At 36.1% G+C, this 17,966-nt stretch overlaps 1 protein-coding gene across 6 annotated transcripts in view; it reads right to left on the bottom strand.

The window, feature by feature from the left end:
• The window catches only part of PPP2R3A (protein phosphatase 2 regulatory subunit B''alpha), a 159,657-nt gene that overhangs the window by 83,248 nt on the left and 58,443 nt on the right, over nucleotides 1-17,966 (bottom strand). For all 6 annotated transcript variants that reach the window (XM_023538371.1, XM_023538369.1, XM_011373193.2 and 3 more), the window contains 2 exons: nucleotides 9,470-9,736; nucleotides 3,487-3,590 (listed from right to left, as the gene is read on the bottom strand). In XM_023538371.1, the coding sequence (XP_023394139.1) occupies nucleotides 3,487-3,590; nucleotides 9,470-9,736 (371 nt within the window). The remainder of the gene's footprint in view (nucleotides 1-3,486; nucleotides 3,591-9,469; nucleotides 9,737-17,966) is intronic.

Raw genomic sequence — 17,966 nt, 5'->3', positions numbered from 1 at the left:
TAACTGGCATTATTTGTGATTATTAACACTATATGTGATCTTTATATTATTCTCCTTATCATTCTTCAGCATGTTCAAGGCCCCGAAAGTTAAATATACATTTCAGAAAAATATTAGTGCAATATATGCTGATGAGAACCACCTCTTAGAATTAGAAAATGGGTGGGATGATCACAACATAAAAGGAGTGAGATCTTTGGAAAGGAGCACTTTATGAAGAAAAAAGCACTTGTAAATAAAACTCGCACAGATATGACAGATGAGAGATACTCTGAAAGAGAAAAGTCAAATCAGGTATAGCCTTCTACTATAAGAAGCATGAAATAGAAAGAAAAGGTGAATTATAATTTTCAACCAGTGCTAGTGGCTGATGAACTCTATAAGGCAGGAGAAAGGAGAAAATAAAAGTTGTGAAAGCTGGAGAAAGAAGGTAAACATAGTTATTCCAAACTGTTATCTTCCAGAACTTTTAAGACAAAATATTGTTGTGTTAATGGACAAATGACAGATGGACATGAAAAGGTAAAAGAAAATAAAGCAGAAAAAAACTGGAGCAATATTACTGACTCCATTGAGAAGACCTCTGTCACAAAGCTGGTAATCTAGGAACTCAAACAAAAAAAGCTGTGGAGTAATGTCTTTCCCCTAAAAATGTCCTGATTGTAAGAAAAACAGATGTCAGAGTACAGATATGAAATGGGCAGTAGAGCAGGGAAAGCAGAGAATGCAGAGCAAGGGAACAAGAGCCATTAAGGTATTCATCCACAAACTACTCAGAGGAGGACTGGAAGTGTCCACCCGAGGAGCACTGGGTCAGAAAGGAAGTTATTTCCTGTTTTGTTGTGACTTTTGTATTTGACTTTTTTTTTTTTTTCCAAATTATATAGGGCAAGTCGGCACACATATGTGTATGGCAACATGTTTTAATTCTATGTCATCATCTCCCAGTTATTTTCTGTACTAGAAAGCTGTAATATACTATAGTTTGGTCCAAGTTGCTTTATGCAAAGGGAAATTTTAAAAAGTTACAAAAATAAACACATCTTTTTCAAAATGAGTGTGGTAACTGATACTTAGCTGCTTGATCTACCTCAAAAGGCATGTTCAGGATCTCCCTTAAAGCACCCTGGCTTTTAAAAGGCATTTAAAAAGCTCAGAGAGCTCCCGCTAGAGGGTGCTCCAACCATTTTAGTACCTGGCCAAAAGCTAAAGCTTAACTACAGAGAAACTTATCTATTCATAGATTTTTTTTTTTTTAACAAAAAAAGATAGGGACAGTTGCACATGCTATATAACTTCATAAGCAGTTTCTTGCAGCTCTTAAAATGAAGACTTGTGCTTCATGTTTTTTTTTCCTCTTTTGCCTTTTGCAGAAATCTCTTTTCCCTAGAGATAAAATTAAAATGATTCATCTCAATAAAAGAATCCAGCTGTTGAGGCTGCAGCTCAACCCACCAACATAAATGTCCACCCTATCTCAGTAACACAGTCTTAAGACAAAAAAACTGGCTGTTACTCTCCTTATCATTATGCAGTTAGCTGCAGGTAAATCAAGTTGGATACTAGTTTTCCTTTAATATAGTCAGTCTTAGGCTCACAAACATAGGATCCTAAAATATTCAGAACAACTTAGAATATAAGTAGTTACAGTTCTTCTCACTGGCTCTAATCTTTTACAGAATAGACTTCTTTTTTTTCAATCTCCCAGTTTGTTCAGTTTTCTCTTAACAATCATATTCACTTCTTGCTGCTTTCCCATATTGTTAGATGGTTTCTGCCAACAATGCTGAACTCAGTGTCTGAAGATACCTCTGACAAGAGCTGTGCAGTATCCCTATTCTTTCTATCCTTGGTTCATACTCCAGCTGAGGCCTTTTCAGGGCCTGGCACCTACCAGGATGAAAGAAGCTAGCTGAATGAAAGAGAGAACATCTACACATTTTGAGTTCTTGAATTGTTACTGTTATATGCTCACTTAAAATAATTAATAATAGATAATTGGACCACTCGGTTGAAGTCCTGGCCTTAACGTTGGGAAAAGGAGAGGGGATTCAAGCTGACTTCCATACTGTTTAAGTTCTAGGCTCTATTTTCTTCCCCAGGTTCTAGGCTGCCAGAAATACCTCCAGGGTAAATGCCAATTCCTTGGTTTACTCCTGGCTAATTAGTGCCTTTTGGCTATCTAGCCTTCAAGGAATTCTCTTACTTTTAGGACTGCTTATCCACACATTAAAAATAAAAAATAAAAATAAAAATAAATTAAAAAAACATATCTCAGATTTTATCCAGCAGTTTTCTACTTGGTACAGGAGAGGTGGAATGATGACCATGGCACTGACTTTGGAGTGTCACCTGATGGTATATGAGAAATGATTCTTCTAGGGCTCTTTTCTTTTAATCTTTGGTATCTGAACAACTTAGAACTATTCCCTGTAACAAAATGACTAAAGCCTACCTGGAAAACATGAATCATTTTTAACTTTTAGCTGTGTTGTCGTTCTTTAAAAGAAGTCTGTTAACTGGTACTCTTATAAAACCTGATTACTTTAATTCTAATGTAATGAATGAAGAACTTGGTTAACTCAACTTGCTGCTACATTTTAAAAAACAAGAATACATTTATTAATTACCTGCTATGTTCTTAAGCACTACTCTACTAAGGGCTTTTAGGTGGCATGAAGGGGTTAGAAGGCATCTGTAAATTGAATTCTGCTACTATTATATATGGACTTTAAAAAGTGACGATGATGACAGGTGACTAGTATTTCCCAATACTTTACCAGGAAGGGTATCTAGCCCAGAAAAGTTAAGAAGAACATATATAACAAAAGCTGATCAGTTAAAAGGGGTAGAAGGGGCAAGCTGTGACATTCTCTTAAAATGTATAAATATATCAAGAAATAACTTCTAAAGGAGAAAGAAGTTAGGAAAAAAAGAAAGTTGGGTTTGAATAGAAGAAAACTCATCAGGATATAAAAATCCAGAGTAACTTGATACATGTATTATTCCTTTGTTCTTTAACTGGAACTTTCAAAAAGTTATGATTAAAATTTATTAGAATTCAGCTATTTTTAATAAATCAACTAGATAAAATTCTAAATTGGATCATATGAGAATGGAAGCTGTATTTTCACATGATACATGTGGTCTGCTCTCCTTAAAGGAGAATCTTTACTTTTAGGTCACTGCTGCAAGAGTCAAATCCTAAGATCCAAATTTAACAAGTAAAACTAAGAAACTATCAAATAATTATTAAATAGGTATTTCTGAAGATCTGTTTTACTCATTAGAGACATATAAGACAAAAGCTTATGGAAAGAATTTTTGTGTGGATATAAATAGTTGTGAATCATTGAATTTTACTTGCTGAAATAAAGGGTAAAGGAAAAAGTAATAAATGAGTAAAATAAGTCAACTTTATAAAGCATGTCAATAGGACCAGACAGTTCTTTGCCTAACCTCAGAGCTAACTGTTCATATACTTACTTTCTCCACATGGCAATGAATGACTGTGCTGACACAAATCCTGTCTTCTCTCCCCCTGCAGCCTTGAACATTGGAGCTTTCCAATAGAGAGGACAGCCACAGACCTGCAAGTAAAATACATATACAGTGAAGCAATGACATGGCCAAAGAAAGGCCCTTTGTGGCTTTTACTCTTCATGCTACAGTGGACAAAAGTGGCCCTGGAGAAGCAAAACTGGGACAGAGGCAAATATATCGGCTAGGGTAGATTCAGAGAGAGACAGAAGGGAAACAAAACTAGATTACATATTTAATGAAGAAAATGGAAATCCTTTTACCTTTCCTCCAAGTTCATTTATACTGTTTCTTTCTTCTATCCCGATAGTTAAAGAAACCACTCTCCCTACCATTCTTACATCATATATTTTTTACCAGAAAAAAAAAAAAAAAAGACTGAATGTCATGGATGTGTATGCCCTTCCTTCCTATGGCAGAAAAATAGAGCTACCTTTATTACTCGGGCACTTGGTGTTAATACACTCTACCACCTGTCTCCTTCTCCTTTGCCTATTATGTTATTAAGCCCCAGGTTCAAGAAGAACCAGAAAACCCTAGACTGTTCAAGAAAATAACTACCAAATCTACTTAAATGGTTACAATTCAGGTTAAAGATGATAAAAATCAAAATTTTTAATTTATTTTAATTTATATTATTGGAAACTACCACAAATGACTATGTATTACAAAAGCCTTAGGAAGAACTGAGAATGAATATAATACAACTACAATACTCTAAAAGGTAATGATTTTTGTCTTCTTCAATAGAAAGCTTTTAATTAAAAAAATTATTCTTATATTCCTATAAGAAAGAGTTCTTACCAAATTTACCTGTTTTTTTCCCTTACAGAGAAAATTCTTCCCTCTTAGTGATAATGATATCTAAATATTAGCAGAGAAAACGTTTCCAAATGTTCTGAATTTTGTATATGCACTTAAAACATATTTCCAAATCTAGAACATTTCAAAGAGTCACATCTTCATATCTGATAAAAGCATTCTTATTATTCATATTAGATGTAGTATCTATTGAGCCTTCATCATTCTACAGAGGGAAGTTTCTCTTTTGGAGGCTGACTAGGTGTAAATCCACATTAGGTTCAGGTAAAGTTGCACTTGGTGTGAGGCCTTACTGCATGGACGAATCCCCACAGAAGACTGAAGATTACCCAGTCTTCTGAGTACCTAGCACAATTAATTATGCTGAGACAACATCTAAGGCTGCTGGGTTCATATCAGAGAGGCGGATATGGAAGGTGAGATTCAAGCCAAGGGAAGTACAGGGCAGAAATAAAAGGCTGCTGGTGCCAGGGCCACTAAAGCATGTTCTGCAAGCAGGATGGAATTTAAGATTTCTTAAGTCCAGAGGTCAAATACTTCCACTGAGGTCAAGAATGAGGGAAAGGTGTTACTTAGCAACCAAATGGATTTTGTTTATTGTGTAAATTATGATTGCCAAAGTACAAAGCTCACTCACAATTAATATACTTTGGGTTGTAAACTGTCAAATCCACTTTCCCCAATCCCAGTCCCTTTCATGTAGTTTGCCAAGAAAATGCTCTTAGATGTGACAGGCTATTGGCAACTTCTGGGAAAGCTGAAAGAACAGTCTGTATTATGGAGGTAGGAGTGCAGAGCCACAAACAGAGAAAGTACAGGGAGAGATTGGAAATGACTTGCCAAAGTGCTTGAAACTCCCACCATTAGTCACTCATGGATTCTTCAGAATTGGAGGGAGCTAGAAATCTTCTAGCTCAATCCTGAGAAGTGGTCACCAGCCTCAGCTGAGCTACTTTCAAGGACTATGTGTTTACTGATTCCTGTGTGGCTACTTCCACTCTTAAACAACTTTTATTCCCTTAGATTACAATTTTGTCTCCACAAGACTCCTGTTAAAATGCATATATGTCAGCTCATAAGGAGTAGTAAGTCATTGAGAGATTAACGCTTATAAATTTATTATGAGCCAAAGGTAAAATCCTAAGATATAAAGTACAGAATGAATATGTTTTGAAGTAGATTGGAAGGGTTGACCTATTTTGCTCATAAAGGGGTACCCCGAGTAAACAAGAGTAAACAAGGCAGCATGATGGTAGTAGGTCCTTGGAGAAAATGCCAGAGGAAAAAAGTGGGAAGGGCTGTGAATGGCAAGGGCTGCAGAAACTGCATTTTGACTATTTAAAAAAAATGTATGGCTGGCCTGTATATGCTTAAAAACAAAGAATTAAGGTAAATGGAATCAGGAGATCGATAAGAACATTAAAAAAGTAAATACAATGGAAAATTACTCAGCCATTAGAAAAAATAAAATACTGTCATTTGTGACAACATGGATGGACCTTGAGATTATCCTAAGAGAAATAAGTCAGAGAGAAAAAGTTGAGAACCATATGATTTCACTCATATGTGGGATATAAAACTGAAAGCAACAAACCAAGACAAACAAACAAAAACTCGTAGACACAGACAACAGTTTAGTGATTGTCAGAGGGAAAGGGGGGCGGGGGGAGGTGGATAAGAGTAAAGGTGGTCAAATACATGGTGACGAAAGATTTGACTTTGGGTGGTGAATACACAATTCAATATATAGATAATGTATTATTGAATTACACACTTGAAACCTATATAATCTTATTAACCAAAGTCACCCCAATAAATTTAATAAAAAATTGATAGAAAAAAAGACCATATAAGTATGCAATAAAGCTGTTATAAAAATGTAAAAAAATTTTTTTTTACTTCTCCATCGTCACTTAAAGCTGTAGAAACAAGTACACATTACATACTGAGAATTTAATTGGAAATGGGCACTAATTCCTTCAAGGCTGTCTGAGGGCAAAGATGAACGAGCTAAACTTTACCAAGATGCAGATTTCATAAACACAGTTTTCTTTGCACTTAAAAAACAGATTCCAGTCTCTACGGCTACACTTAAGTGTCGCTAAGAGTAGATTACCAATGCTACCCCGACAAACTTAATTTTTAAAAAGTTAAAAAAAAAAAGTAGATTACAAATTCAAGTTGGCCTTCCAAATAGCTTTATAGTTAACAAGAATACATAAAAATGTTAACTTACTGCTCTTACCACCTATCCCCTCATTGTCCCTTAAAGGTTGTCTTTCTTTTACCTTCCAAATAGTCAACCTCTTGTGAGAACACAGCACACGGAGTGCAAGTGCTACAGGTGCAGATGACACTGCCTAGTGCCAGAGAAGACAGGTATGCATAGCAAAAGAATGGTTGAAAATAAGGATACTTAGTGAGTGCTAACAGACTGACATAGTCAAATAAATGCTGGATTAAATGGGGATTAGCTAATTAGAATAAAATAAATTATTTTAAGAATACAGAGGTGAAATCCTATGCAGTGAACTGGTAATCGGAAACAAAACAATATAAATGAATACACTCACGGTATCTTCTGAGGTCATTATATACACATTCTCATTTTTATATGCAATGTTAGTTTTAACTTTTTAAAGGTATGAGCAGTTTACCTTGCTACCGGAGCTAACATTAAGGTCTAAGAGCAATGGCCCATGAATGACATTTAGGGCTATAATCAAATATGATTCAGACAAGTTAATCAGAGATATATGCATATACTGGCTATTTTGCCACACGATGACTAGGTATAAACAGTAAATTGTTATGTAAATGACTGTTACCACAGCTAAACAAAGTAGTTTTCTCTCTTTTTAAACTTATGTTGTCAACTTTAACACTGGTATTTTTTCCTGAAGATATATATGGATCGATCTTCACTGCCTATATACAGCAAAGTCCTTCCTCTGACTCCCCAGCATGCACAGACCCTTCCCTGACTTGACTTTTCTATACCTCTCTTGGCCATCTGTGGAGTCCTTAGGCTTTCTGCTCTCCTCTCAATCTACTGAGTGCTACAGAGCCACTGAACCCTGAAGCAGGGCAGGGCTACCATGATACAGGGGTGGGAGGGCCAGAGCAGCAGGGTTGAGGCAGAGGGGCAGAAAGGCCAGGAGAACAGTCTCCTGTCAGGGGTGAGAATATTCAGAGGAAGGATGACCCACAGGACCTGGATTCAAGGCAGTGAGGTACTCATCACTTGGATTGGCTCTTAGATGTAGTGATTCCCAGCACACACCAGGGAACTACCATGTTCCTTAATCTGGACAGTTTCTCCTTGTCTGCCTGCCTGAAGTAGTCTATGAAACCTTCTCTCTCTCACACACACAAATAGTTGCCATGTTAGAAATACCCGGTTTGGCATTTATAAGGTTAACATGTTTTCTCCAGATGCAGATTTCATTCATCCTTACTAAATACTATCTTTTGGATTTAGATTCCTAGTGCCAGCTCATTTGGATAATTTACCATCTTGGTTCATACAACAGCCATTTATCAAAGCTTTGGGTAAGAAAATGTCAATGCTCTGAAAGAAATTATAATTTATTTGGGTGGATATTAATTCAAAGTTAGCTAATGATATGTTGGCATATGTCCAGGGGAGACAGGATATGGTAGAAACAGCACAGTGCTAGGTGTTAGAGGACTTGTTTCCTGACATGTACTAGTTCTGTGACTTCAGGTTAAGTACTGGTGGGACTTCAGTTTCCTCATATGTAAAACAGAGTGGAAGCAGGTGAGCTCTTATTTCTTGAATGAAAGTTTTTCATTAGAAACATCTAAGGGCTCAACAAACAAGTTCTAAGATGGGCAGTGAAGGAAGAGGGAATAAAAGAAAGAATTCCTTTTCATTTCCCTTAAAATTGCTCTATTTACATTTAAATTACTTCAGGGTAATAACAAGGGAGAGAGGACAGGGCATGACTGGAGTAGGGATTCAGGATTTCTCCAAAGATACAATGGAAGTTAGGTCTTAAAGGACAGGTGATGCGGGGGCTGGCAGGAGTGGAAGTCCATTTTGGAGGAGAGAATTATGAGAGCCCAAATGCAGAGGTGTGCCTGTGGGAGGGCAAATGGGTCAGGCTCACACAGGGAATGGTAGTTTGGGTTTTATCCTCCAGATGTTTTCAAAATTTTAAGTATTATTCCTGAAAGCAGGGGAACCATTGCCAGTGGAAGTGTACATGAGGTCTTTGAGCTCCCTCTTGGTCTCTCACTTGCCCACATGCAGCTCTTAGCCTATTAAACCCCTCTGCCTCTTGAAGCTCAACCTGAAATCACTAAGTTGTGAGGCATGATACGACTCTTCAATACATGTGCCTGATAAAACCCAAACAAAAGAAAGCACTGCTACAGGTGGTTAGGAATCACTAAAAGTTGCTGAGCTGGGGAATGGCATGATCAAATATAATGTGATGGTCATGGTCAGTATTAACTGTTCTAGGGAGGAGGCTAGAGGTATAGAATCCAGTTACTGAAGATTGTACAGTAGTCCTGGCTTTAGGAGCTAAAATCTTAAATTAGAAGCAGTTGGGTATATTGGAAAGTATCAAAGACTTTCCTCCTGGTGGAAAATTCATTTATTTCTGAGTAGAATTACAGTGTTGAGCTGGCCTAATGGTTCCTTGCCTGGCTTCGGGACAAACAGTTATGATTATTGGGTGAGAACGAAAAAGAGATTTGTATTTAGCACAAAGGAAATTTTCCTAACAAGTAAGGCTCAATTTGATGATGGAACAGGCTGCCTGGCATGGTGTGAGGTTCCTGTAGCTGAAAGCATTCCAGCAGAGAATGAATTTATGTGCCGGTGATGTCATGGATGGAATTCCTATATTAAATGGGAGCCAGGACTGGAAGACCACTAAGGTTTTTTTCAAACTAAAGTGTTCCATGAAATAGGACTATAGCTAAAGATATATCAGAATCAAATAAATCCTTTCGACATAGGAAAAAAAAAACAACTCACGCATGCTTAAAAATGAAGAGCAAAGAGGCACTGAAAAGAGAGAGATTGGGACTGCGGGAGAAAGAGAGATTATATTTCATTTAGTAGTTATATTACCTTTGCAATTTTTCCCATTTCATAGATATCTGCTTTCTGATCTTCAGTGTCCATGAAAGCAGTTTCAATTCTGCTGAGTGTCTGTTCGTGGTTGCTGCAGGCATCTGGGAGTCCTTCAGGAAAGTAGAACCGTGGAATGTTTATGGACAATGGTGCATTCACAACGTTATTCACACGAGGAACAGGGGAGAGTTGTTGGGGACTACTTGGAAAGGCGGCTGGAGGTGGAAGTGGTGTTCCAGGTTTCTTTTCTGGTTTATTTTGAATCTGGAAGAAAAACGTGATTATGAGACACATAAATTATTAACAGTATATATTTCTTGAAGTCCTCACCAGTAATAGGAAGTTGGGTGTAAATACGAAAAACCACAAGTCGAGATCAAGAGCTCACTTCACTCTAGAAGGTGGCAAGGATGCTTCTAGGGAATCTTTATCCATATTAAATAAAGACATCTGTCAATACCTGAGTTTACATAAATATATGCTTTAAAATTCTATACTATATTTTCCCACCAATTATGTTGCAGACATTTAAGAGCAATGTCAGTTGACATACTAAGGACCTTGAGGTGTATTCTTAGTCTGTTGGCATTGAATTGGTAAATTCTTTTTGAATTTACTGTTTCGGTCTTCCTGTACATTTCTACTTCAACAGGAAGCTAGAATGAGTTCTTTCTAAATATGCAAATATAAAATGTATTGGGGGGAGTATCCTTTCACCTTCTTCTCTAGCTTGAGTTTGTCTACGTAGAATCACGGCCAGTTCCCAATAAAGTCATTGTTAAGAAAATTAAGCATTTTCATTTTAGAATGTTTTCTACCAGGCTGACTTACCTGCCATTAGGGGCATGCCATTTTTTCTGATATAAATTTCTCTCATTTTTGGTACACTCTAATAGGCAAGGATCACAGTTGTTAATTTCATTACAGCCAAACTTCTTTTACAGTTTATTAATTCACTTATAGTTTATAGTATTACCTTTTCCAAAAAGGATCTGATGTGGTATATCATAAAGAAACAAAAAAAGAGTATAAAAAGGTGGTGGGGTGGGTAATGGAAAGGTTAAGATTATTCATGATTTAAGGAAAGGTAAAGGGAGGTACACAAACATTCATGTAGAAATTTATTTTACCAATGAAGACTAAATTTAGTTCTGAGATTCCTAGAAGAAAAAGCAAAAGATTCCATGGAGATTTTCAGAGTTTTAATTTCTATTCTTAATTTTGACCAAATTATCTATCAAGGCTTATGAGCATGGCACTGTATTGGATGCTATATAAAGTATAAACGATAGACATGACCATTGACTAGATTTATTTTAAATTCACTGTGAACACAAAGTATTACTCGAGTGTCCTTCCTTAAATTATCCTAATGCCATCCCTAAAGTCTGAACAGTAATTTATTTGTAAGTAGATGTGAATATCATATTTCCTTTTGAAATAAGGGCTTACAACATGATCTTTAGATTCAGGATAAAAATTTTAGCTACCTTTGACAAACATGAGTGTTATAGGAAGATAAGCTTCATTCACAAAAATAACAAATATGATTTCATCTTCTACTTTTGTTATACATGGCCCATTTCTCATGTTACTATCTGACATTAATATATAGTGTCTGCTCATATATTAATTCTACTGAGGATATGAAGGCCAGTTGGTCACAGCAAGCCTTTGCTGCAGTATCAGGATGTCAGCCACATAAAGCAATAGTCAAGGAAGAAATGGCACAAAGGGAAGTGATGACAACGAAATATGAAAAACTTTAACAGAATATAGTGATGGCTTAATAGCGCTATGACCTCAGTAAAATTACTTAACCTTTTAGAATTTCATTAATAAAACAGATTATAGTCCTTACTTCTTGAAAGGTTGTGATGAAGATTTTAAAAAATTACAGGAGTCAGGAGTAAGGAAATTACATAGGTAAAAGTTTCAGAGCGGTGCTAGGCACAGATATGTCCTTATTTAAGAAAACGAGTCACAGGCCAAAGGGTGGGGTTCTCAAAACATTAAATAAATATAACTTCGCATGGTTCTTCAGATTCAAAAATAAATAAAATGACCATTTATATTTGTAATGCAATTTAAAGTTTACAAACCACTTCTGATTTAACAAATTGATAATCTATTATAAGGAAACGTTTTTCTCTTCCTTAATGCTAAATCTCCAAATATTATTACATAGTCCTATGAGTCAGTAACAGTAGAAACTGTCCTTAATCTTCTAAAATAAGGCACATAATTCTTCAGGGGTTTTATCTAGGTCGTCTACATCAGTGTCATTTCCTTTCTATATTCTATGCTGAAAGAGATCTGTGAGACTACAAGCACACAATTAAATTTTTTTTTGTTTGTTTCCCATGGTGTGACATCCAGGGCAGTTATAACCATAGGATTAAGACCACTGGTGCCAGTGGGGATGAAACCCAATAGTCTAGTGAACACATGCTAGTGGAGAAGGTTTAGAGCAAGGCCTTCAATGTTAACTCCATACTTTTGCTTTGACAGAAATAAGTGACATTCGAAACAAACCTTGGCTAACTGTCAAAGTTTTTATTTGAATGGAAAAATATTTGATTATATAATAGTCTACTTTGCTTTCCTTAGTGTACTTTTTAATATGGAGCAATTCACTGGTAGGCAAGTATTTATTAATTCATTGGTTGATTCCATATTTAATAAAACATGTTACTATTTAAAAGGAAAAATAAAAAGAATGCATTTATTTTGAATTTTTGGGTGTATCAATTTACTTTTCATTTAATTCAATAGGAGATACATAATTTAAACCTTAAAGTAGTTTAATAAAACCGACTCTAAAAATATTATAGAATAAAACACAGTAATATAAATTTTGCCAGATTTACTGGCAAGTTTAGCATATGCTCACTTTGAATAAAACTGTTTTACTCAAATCTAGGAACAGCACTAAAACAGAATTAGCTGGGTAAAGTATCTCAATTCTCCATTTCAGTCTTTCTTTATAAATACAGTATTTAGATATTCATTCTGAATAGAATCCTTATACTATTATGTTATTGCAATATTTCCAATATTTGACCATTTTTGAGCCATTTTTTAAAAAGCAACTTCATATGGATTAATAAAATAATCTGAAATTACTCTGGATCCAATTAACTATGAAATTATGGTTTCTTGCTGGATTGTGGATGGCCATCATTTGTATGCCTCGTGATTTGTATTGTTGTCATGTTAGGAAACTTGTTTGGTGAGAGAGACTGGCCTTAGGGTGTAAGCAAGTTAGCATGAATTCTTCTAAGTAGTCACAGCAGAAAGAAATTACTCAATCTCACAGCCTACTGAGGGAAGGACATTCTTTCACCACCAAGAAGTTAACTGCCATCCTTCATTACCTACATACATTATATTATACGTACACAATTGTCTATATATAAAATACATTATTCCTTAAAAAAGAGACTAACAGGATCAGTACTTTAAATAAAACCGTTCATTACAGATGTATGGACGTTAATACAAACATAATCTATTGATTTGAAGTACAAACACGACTTTTAACACAGAAATTCTAGTTTCTCAAAGATATTTCTATTAAAAACTGCAGTATTTCCCGCACTAAATTGCAAAATATTTGTTAATTTGTATTTATCATCCCTAAAACTGGATTCCCTTTCTACAAGAGAAAAATGTGAGTACTGTACTCCAGGTCCAGAAGGTCTATTTTTAAACCTGTTGGAATCTCTCTACAAATAGCTTTCTGCAAATAGCTGAATAGAGGACACAGATTAATTCCTTGATCTAAAAGCAAGTGAGCTATAAAATTATTTGTAAGTTATCTCACTGGGTGGTTTTATTAGTAATAAAAATATTTTAAAAGAAACACCCAAGTTTCAAACCTGTGTCTGCTGAAATGACTTCAGCCGCTTCTTAAACCGTGACGGGAGAACAAAATCACAGCCCCGTGCCAGGAAAGCTAACTCTCCCCTTAAATCCGGGTCCCTTCGTAGAGATGTTTCCTTGATCATCATCTTTGAAAAGTGGATGTTTACTTAGAAACTGTCCAGCACACTTCTGAAGATAGTCAGATTTAATAAGTTGTCAATCTCGTCAGAAAGATTTTTTTCTTCTTATCTCGCAAAGAAATTAAGTTCAAGCATTGTGCTCTCCCAGCCTCCAGAGACCACAATCCATGCTTGTACTGACAAGCAGCTGGTTCCCAAATACAGCTTGTGGCTCCCAATACCTGTTCATAATTTTCAAGTTAGAAACACGGCCTGCAATGGGCCTGTTGCTCCTTGTAGGTAGCTTTATGTCAAATTGATCTGCACATGTTGAGAATACAGAGCCTTCTGGGAAAGAAAGCATCCACTACTCTGAGCACCAAAGTTAGAAGCATTACAGTGGACCTAAAAATAGCAACTTCTCAGATAATGCTAACTTCTTAAACTCTGAGTATGTGAGGTGTCGATCCACATAAAACAGTTTCTCCTCAAACTAGAAGAGAAAGAACTTTAGAGTGTTTTTGATTTTGCTATATTTTATGAAAAAAGAACAAGCTGTACTTCAAACTTTAAAATATTATTTTAAGAATATTTTTTTATTTATTTGAAAGGAAGCGAATATCTAAAACCCTCACAATATATCCAGTCAAAATATGGAGAAAAACAAATTTTCATACTCAAATGGTAACATACAAGGAGTTTTGTTGGTCTCAGATTTAAAAAGTAAATCTTTTGTTTGCAGAAGACTATCTTAGCCATAAAAATACTTTTGGAAGTAATTCTAGATCTGGATATATCTGAAAATTTATTGTCGAAGTGTTAAGAAAATGGAACAATTCAATGCCATAAGAAGCAGCTTCAGATATATGTGTGCATGCAATTTGGCTACAATAAACACATAAAAGCTGACTGAACAGCAATGATAATACATCTTTAATTTGTGGGACTTGATTTTTCTTCAAGGAACTTTAAACAAATCATATATTTTAAAAATACTCTATTGTTTTGATCATATATTAAATCTCTGACTCATATAAGTGACTCTCCAAGTACTTTCTCATGTTTAATATTTAGACTTACATATTTATTTTTCAATCAACCACATTACTTAATATTTATTTTCTACTTCTAGAAAATATAAACCAAATATCATTACCAAATAAACTCCCAAGCCAAAAACATCTTACAACCTTCTTTTACTGAAACTTTGTCTAATTTGGTGAGAATGACATTCCTTAGTTTTCCAGGGTTTCCTACAACTTGTTACTTTTTTCTTGATTTCATTTCAAGACATTCTGACAACACTTTATAATGTGTACATTGGGCTTACACATCTAACCTGTGGTTTTCAAATTTTTTTCCTTTTTAAGCTATGGAATTCTCCACTCATACAAAATCTTACCTGAAAGCTTTCAAGATATACTATAAACTTTGAAAGAAGTTTACAATTGAAATCCCTGGTAAATGCTTCAACCTGGGCCCTTCCTTTTCCCAATTTTCTCCCACTGGGCTGACACATTAATTCTTTGAGCTAGATAGCTTTCCTATATTTTTTTCATTACATTCCTGCCCATAATACTGTTTTCCTTGATTATTTACCTCCAAAACAAGCATCAAAAAGTTAGTTAAGAATGCCACTAGGTCTTTAGACTTCTGATTCACTGCTTTTTAAATTAAGGCGCACTTTAAATTGTATTCCCCCCTCTTCTTCCCAACACTAACCAAAGGCTTCAGGAAGGTGACTTTTCATCCCCTTCCTCAGCAAGTAGATTAGTGGTTGCCAGGGGCTAGGGGAAGGGAGAAGTAACTGCTAAGATACATAGGCTTTTGGGGGGTGGTGATGAAAATGTCCTGGAATTACACAGAGCTGATGGTTGCATGACCTTGTTGAATATACTAAAACCTACTGAATTGTGCACTTTAAAAAGGTTGATTTTTTTTACTACGTGAATCACATCTCAATTAAAAAAGCCTTTCTCACCTTGATTCTGACTGGGACAGTTAAAAAGAAAAAGTAGTAACTTGGAATCACAGACTTTGTTTAAAATATCATTTTAAATAAACTTTGAGGGTAAATTGATTATAAGCTAATTACTCTTAAGCCCAAACTTTGATATCCTTCTTTTAGGCTCTAAATTGGTGTTTTCTCAGTTTAATTAGTAGCTTGTTTTGTGTTACTAATGTTATTTTACTCTTAAATAATGAACACTGGAGTGGGGGAAGAAGGCCAGGTGGTAGTGATGATCTATATAGTTTCCTTGCTCCTGGCCTAACCCTTGAGCCTTAACTTCACTGGTTGCAGCAAATAGGAGATCTAATAAGCCTTTTTTGTGTCTTGCTTTAATTGCCTCCAAATGATAGGTACACATTCCATGACCAATAACAGAAGGAACACAAATCTATTGACATTGCCATGTTAAATGTCAATGAACGTACGGTGGCAGTACTGTAAAATAGTTTGCCCCAGTGTCTTCCTTGGTTGTGTGTGTATCTCTCAATAATTTTGAGTGAGGCCTGAATTGACAGATGTCAAAAGAACAGGCTGAAACTGATGGTCAAGGACTCTGGTGATGAACATTATGTTGCAAATAAAATAGCTGATGTGCCTCTTGGATGCCAAAGTGCCTTTTGGATGCCTTGTTTTAAAGATGGGAGAATCGTAGTATGTTTGTTAATGGCATGGTCTAGTAAAGGGGAAAAACTGATGGCTGCGGGAGAGAAAAGGGTCACTGGAGAAGTGTCCCTGAGTTGACGGGAGAGGATAGGATCCAGAGCACAAGTGCAGGGGTTGGCCTTAGACAGTTCAGACCATTCATGTATAGTAACAGAAGAAAAAGAACTATAGGTACTGATATAGCTAGGTGGGTGGCTAAAGGTCTCCCCTCTGCTTCGGTTTTCTCAGTAGAATAGGAATCAAGGTCATTAGCTGAGGGCAAGGATGCAAGAGGAGATGTTAGCAGTGGTCTCCAACCTTTTTGGCACCAGGGACTACTGCTCCTATGAGAATCTAACGCCTGATGATCTGAGGTAGAGTAGAGGCAGTGTAGCTAGTGCTGGAGAGTTGCTGCCAATATAGATGAAGCTTTGCTAGCTAGCTCCTCACCTGCTATGCAGCCCGGTGCGGGGCAGGGGGAGTGTTGAGGATCTCTGAGTATAGGACAGAAAAGGTATGACTCATTTGCAGAGTGGGAAGTGAGGGACTAAGGAAATGGAGGACAGCCAGACAATACTAAAGGCCCACTGGAGGTTGGTCACGAGTTTAACACAAGACTTCTCAGTATGGTTGTTTGATCTTCAGTCACGGACAACTGCACAAGTAAAAGCTCAAAGTAGACAGAGAATGGGAAAAGGACAATGAGATGTACAGCTACTCCTTAAAGAGAAAGGATAAAATTTCAGAATCAAAACAGCTAGTATGTGGAGGTACTACAATAGAGCCTCGGGGTACAATGGTGAGCAAAAGAGCACCCTCTCCTCAAAATGCCTACAATCTATTATTAAAAGACTTCCATGCTGCAATAAGGTACAATGATCTATACTCTTAATGGGGTTCTCTCTTCTTGCTAGGAAAGGTGATGGGGCATCTTTACACCACCACAGATTTTTAGGTGTTAGGAGCTAGAAGAATATTCTACCTAGGTTTACTAAAACTCAAATAAATTCTCTGTTACAGAATTTGTCAGCAAGAAAGATAACTGATGATGGTTAACTGTTTACTATCTCATAAAGTGGATTCTTTTTGATCACAAAGTAACTATGAAATTTCCCAGAGTCCCTGGAAAATCTCAAGAGATTTGTCTCTCACCTTGTAAAAGAGATGTTAAACTAATTAGCTTTATTTGGTATGTTAAATTACATGGGAAGCGTTGTCAAATAAGTGATGACAAACCTTTGTGTGGATACATGTTATTAATATGTGTTCTAGAAATTGTATGCAATTCCAAAAATCTATATCCTAGTATGTTATCAGTCATAATCTCAGTTATCTTAAAATGTGTTACGTCACAAAAATAACCAAATTTCTTTGTCAATTCCATTATAATACACTCTCATCAGATATCTAATTATGGGCATTTTTAAGTCTTGTCATTTATAGACAGCTATTTTTTTTTAAAGCTTTTGCAAAAGTGAGATTCAAGGAAAAGATGCTACAAAGTACTCAACCACTGATACTGATGTTAAAACCTTGGGTGCATATTTCAAAACTAAAGAAGGCTCCACTTGACATCTGGTCCTGTGCCAATACCAGAGACCTTAAACTCAAATTGACTAGGAAAAGAAGTAGCTGACATCGAGGCAGACTGCTTCCTCCCAATGTTGGATCAAGAATTATTTCTTTCCATTCCTCTTTCCCTCTCTGACCATCCTTTTCCTAATTTCTCTGCCCTGGCCTGAAAAGATAATGCCATTGTTCACATATCCCAGGCCTTTGCAAAGAAGGGTAATCCAACCTCCAACTAACTGATGACTTTGTTAAGATGCTAGTGATCTTGTAGGTCTTTCTGCCC

This window comes from Pteropus vampyrus, unplaced genomic scaffold (genome assembly GCF_000151845.1).
Source record: "Pteropus vampyrus isolate Shadow unplaced genomic scaffold, Pvam_2.0 Scaffold220, whole genome shotgun sequence".
In the NCBI taxonomy this organism is placed as follows: domain Eukaryota; kingdom Metazoa; phylum Chordata; class Mammalia; order Chiroptera; family Pteropodidae; genus Pteropus; species Pteropus vampyrus.
This window is presented reverse-complemented; position numbering and strand designations above follow the sequence as displayed.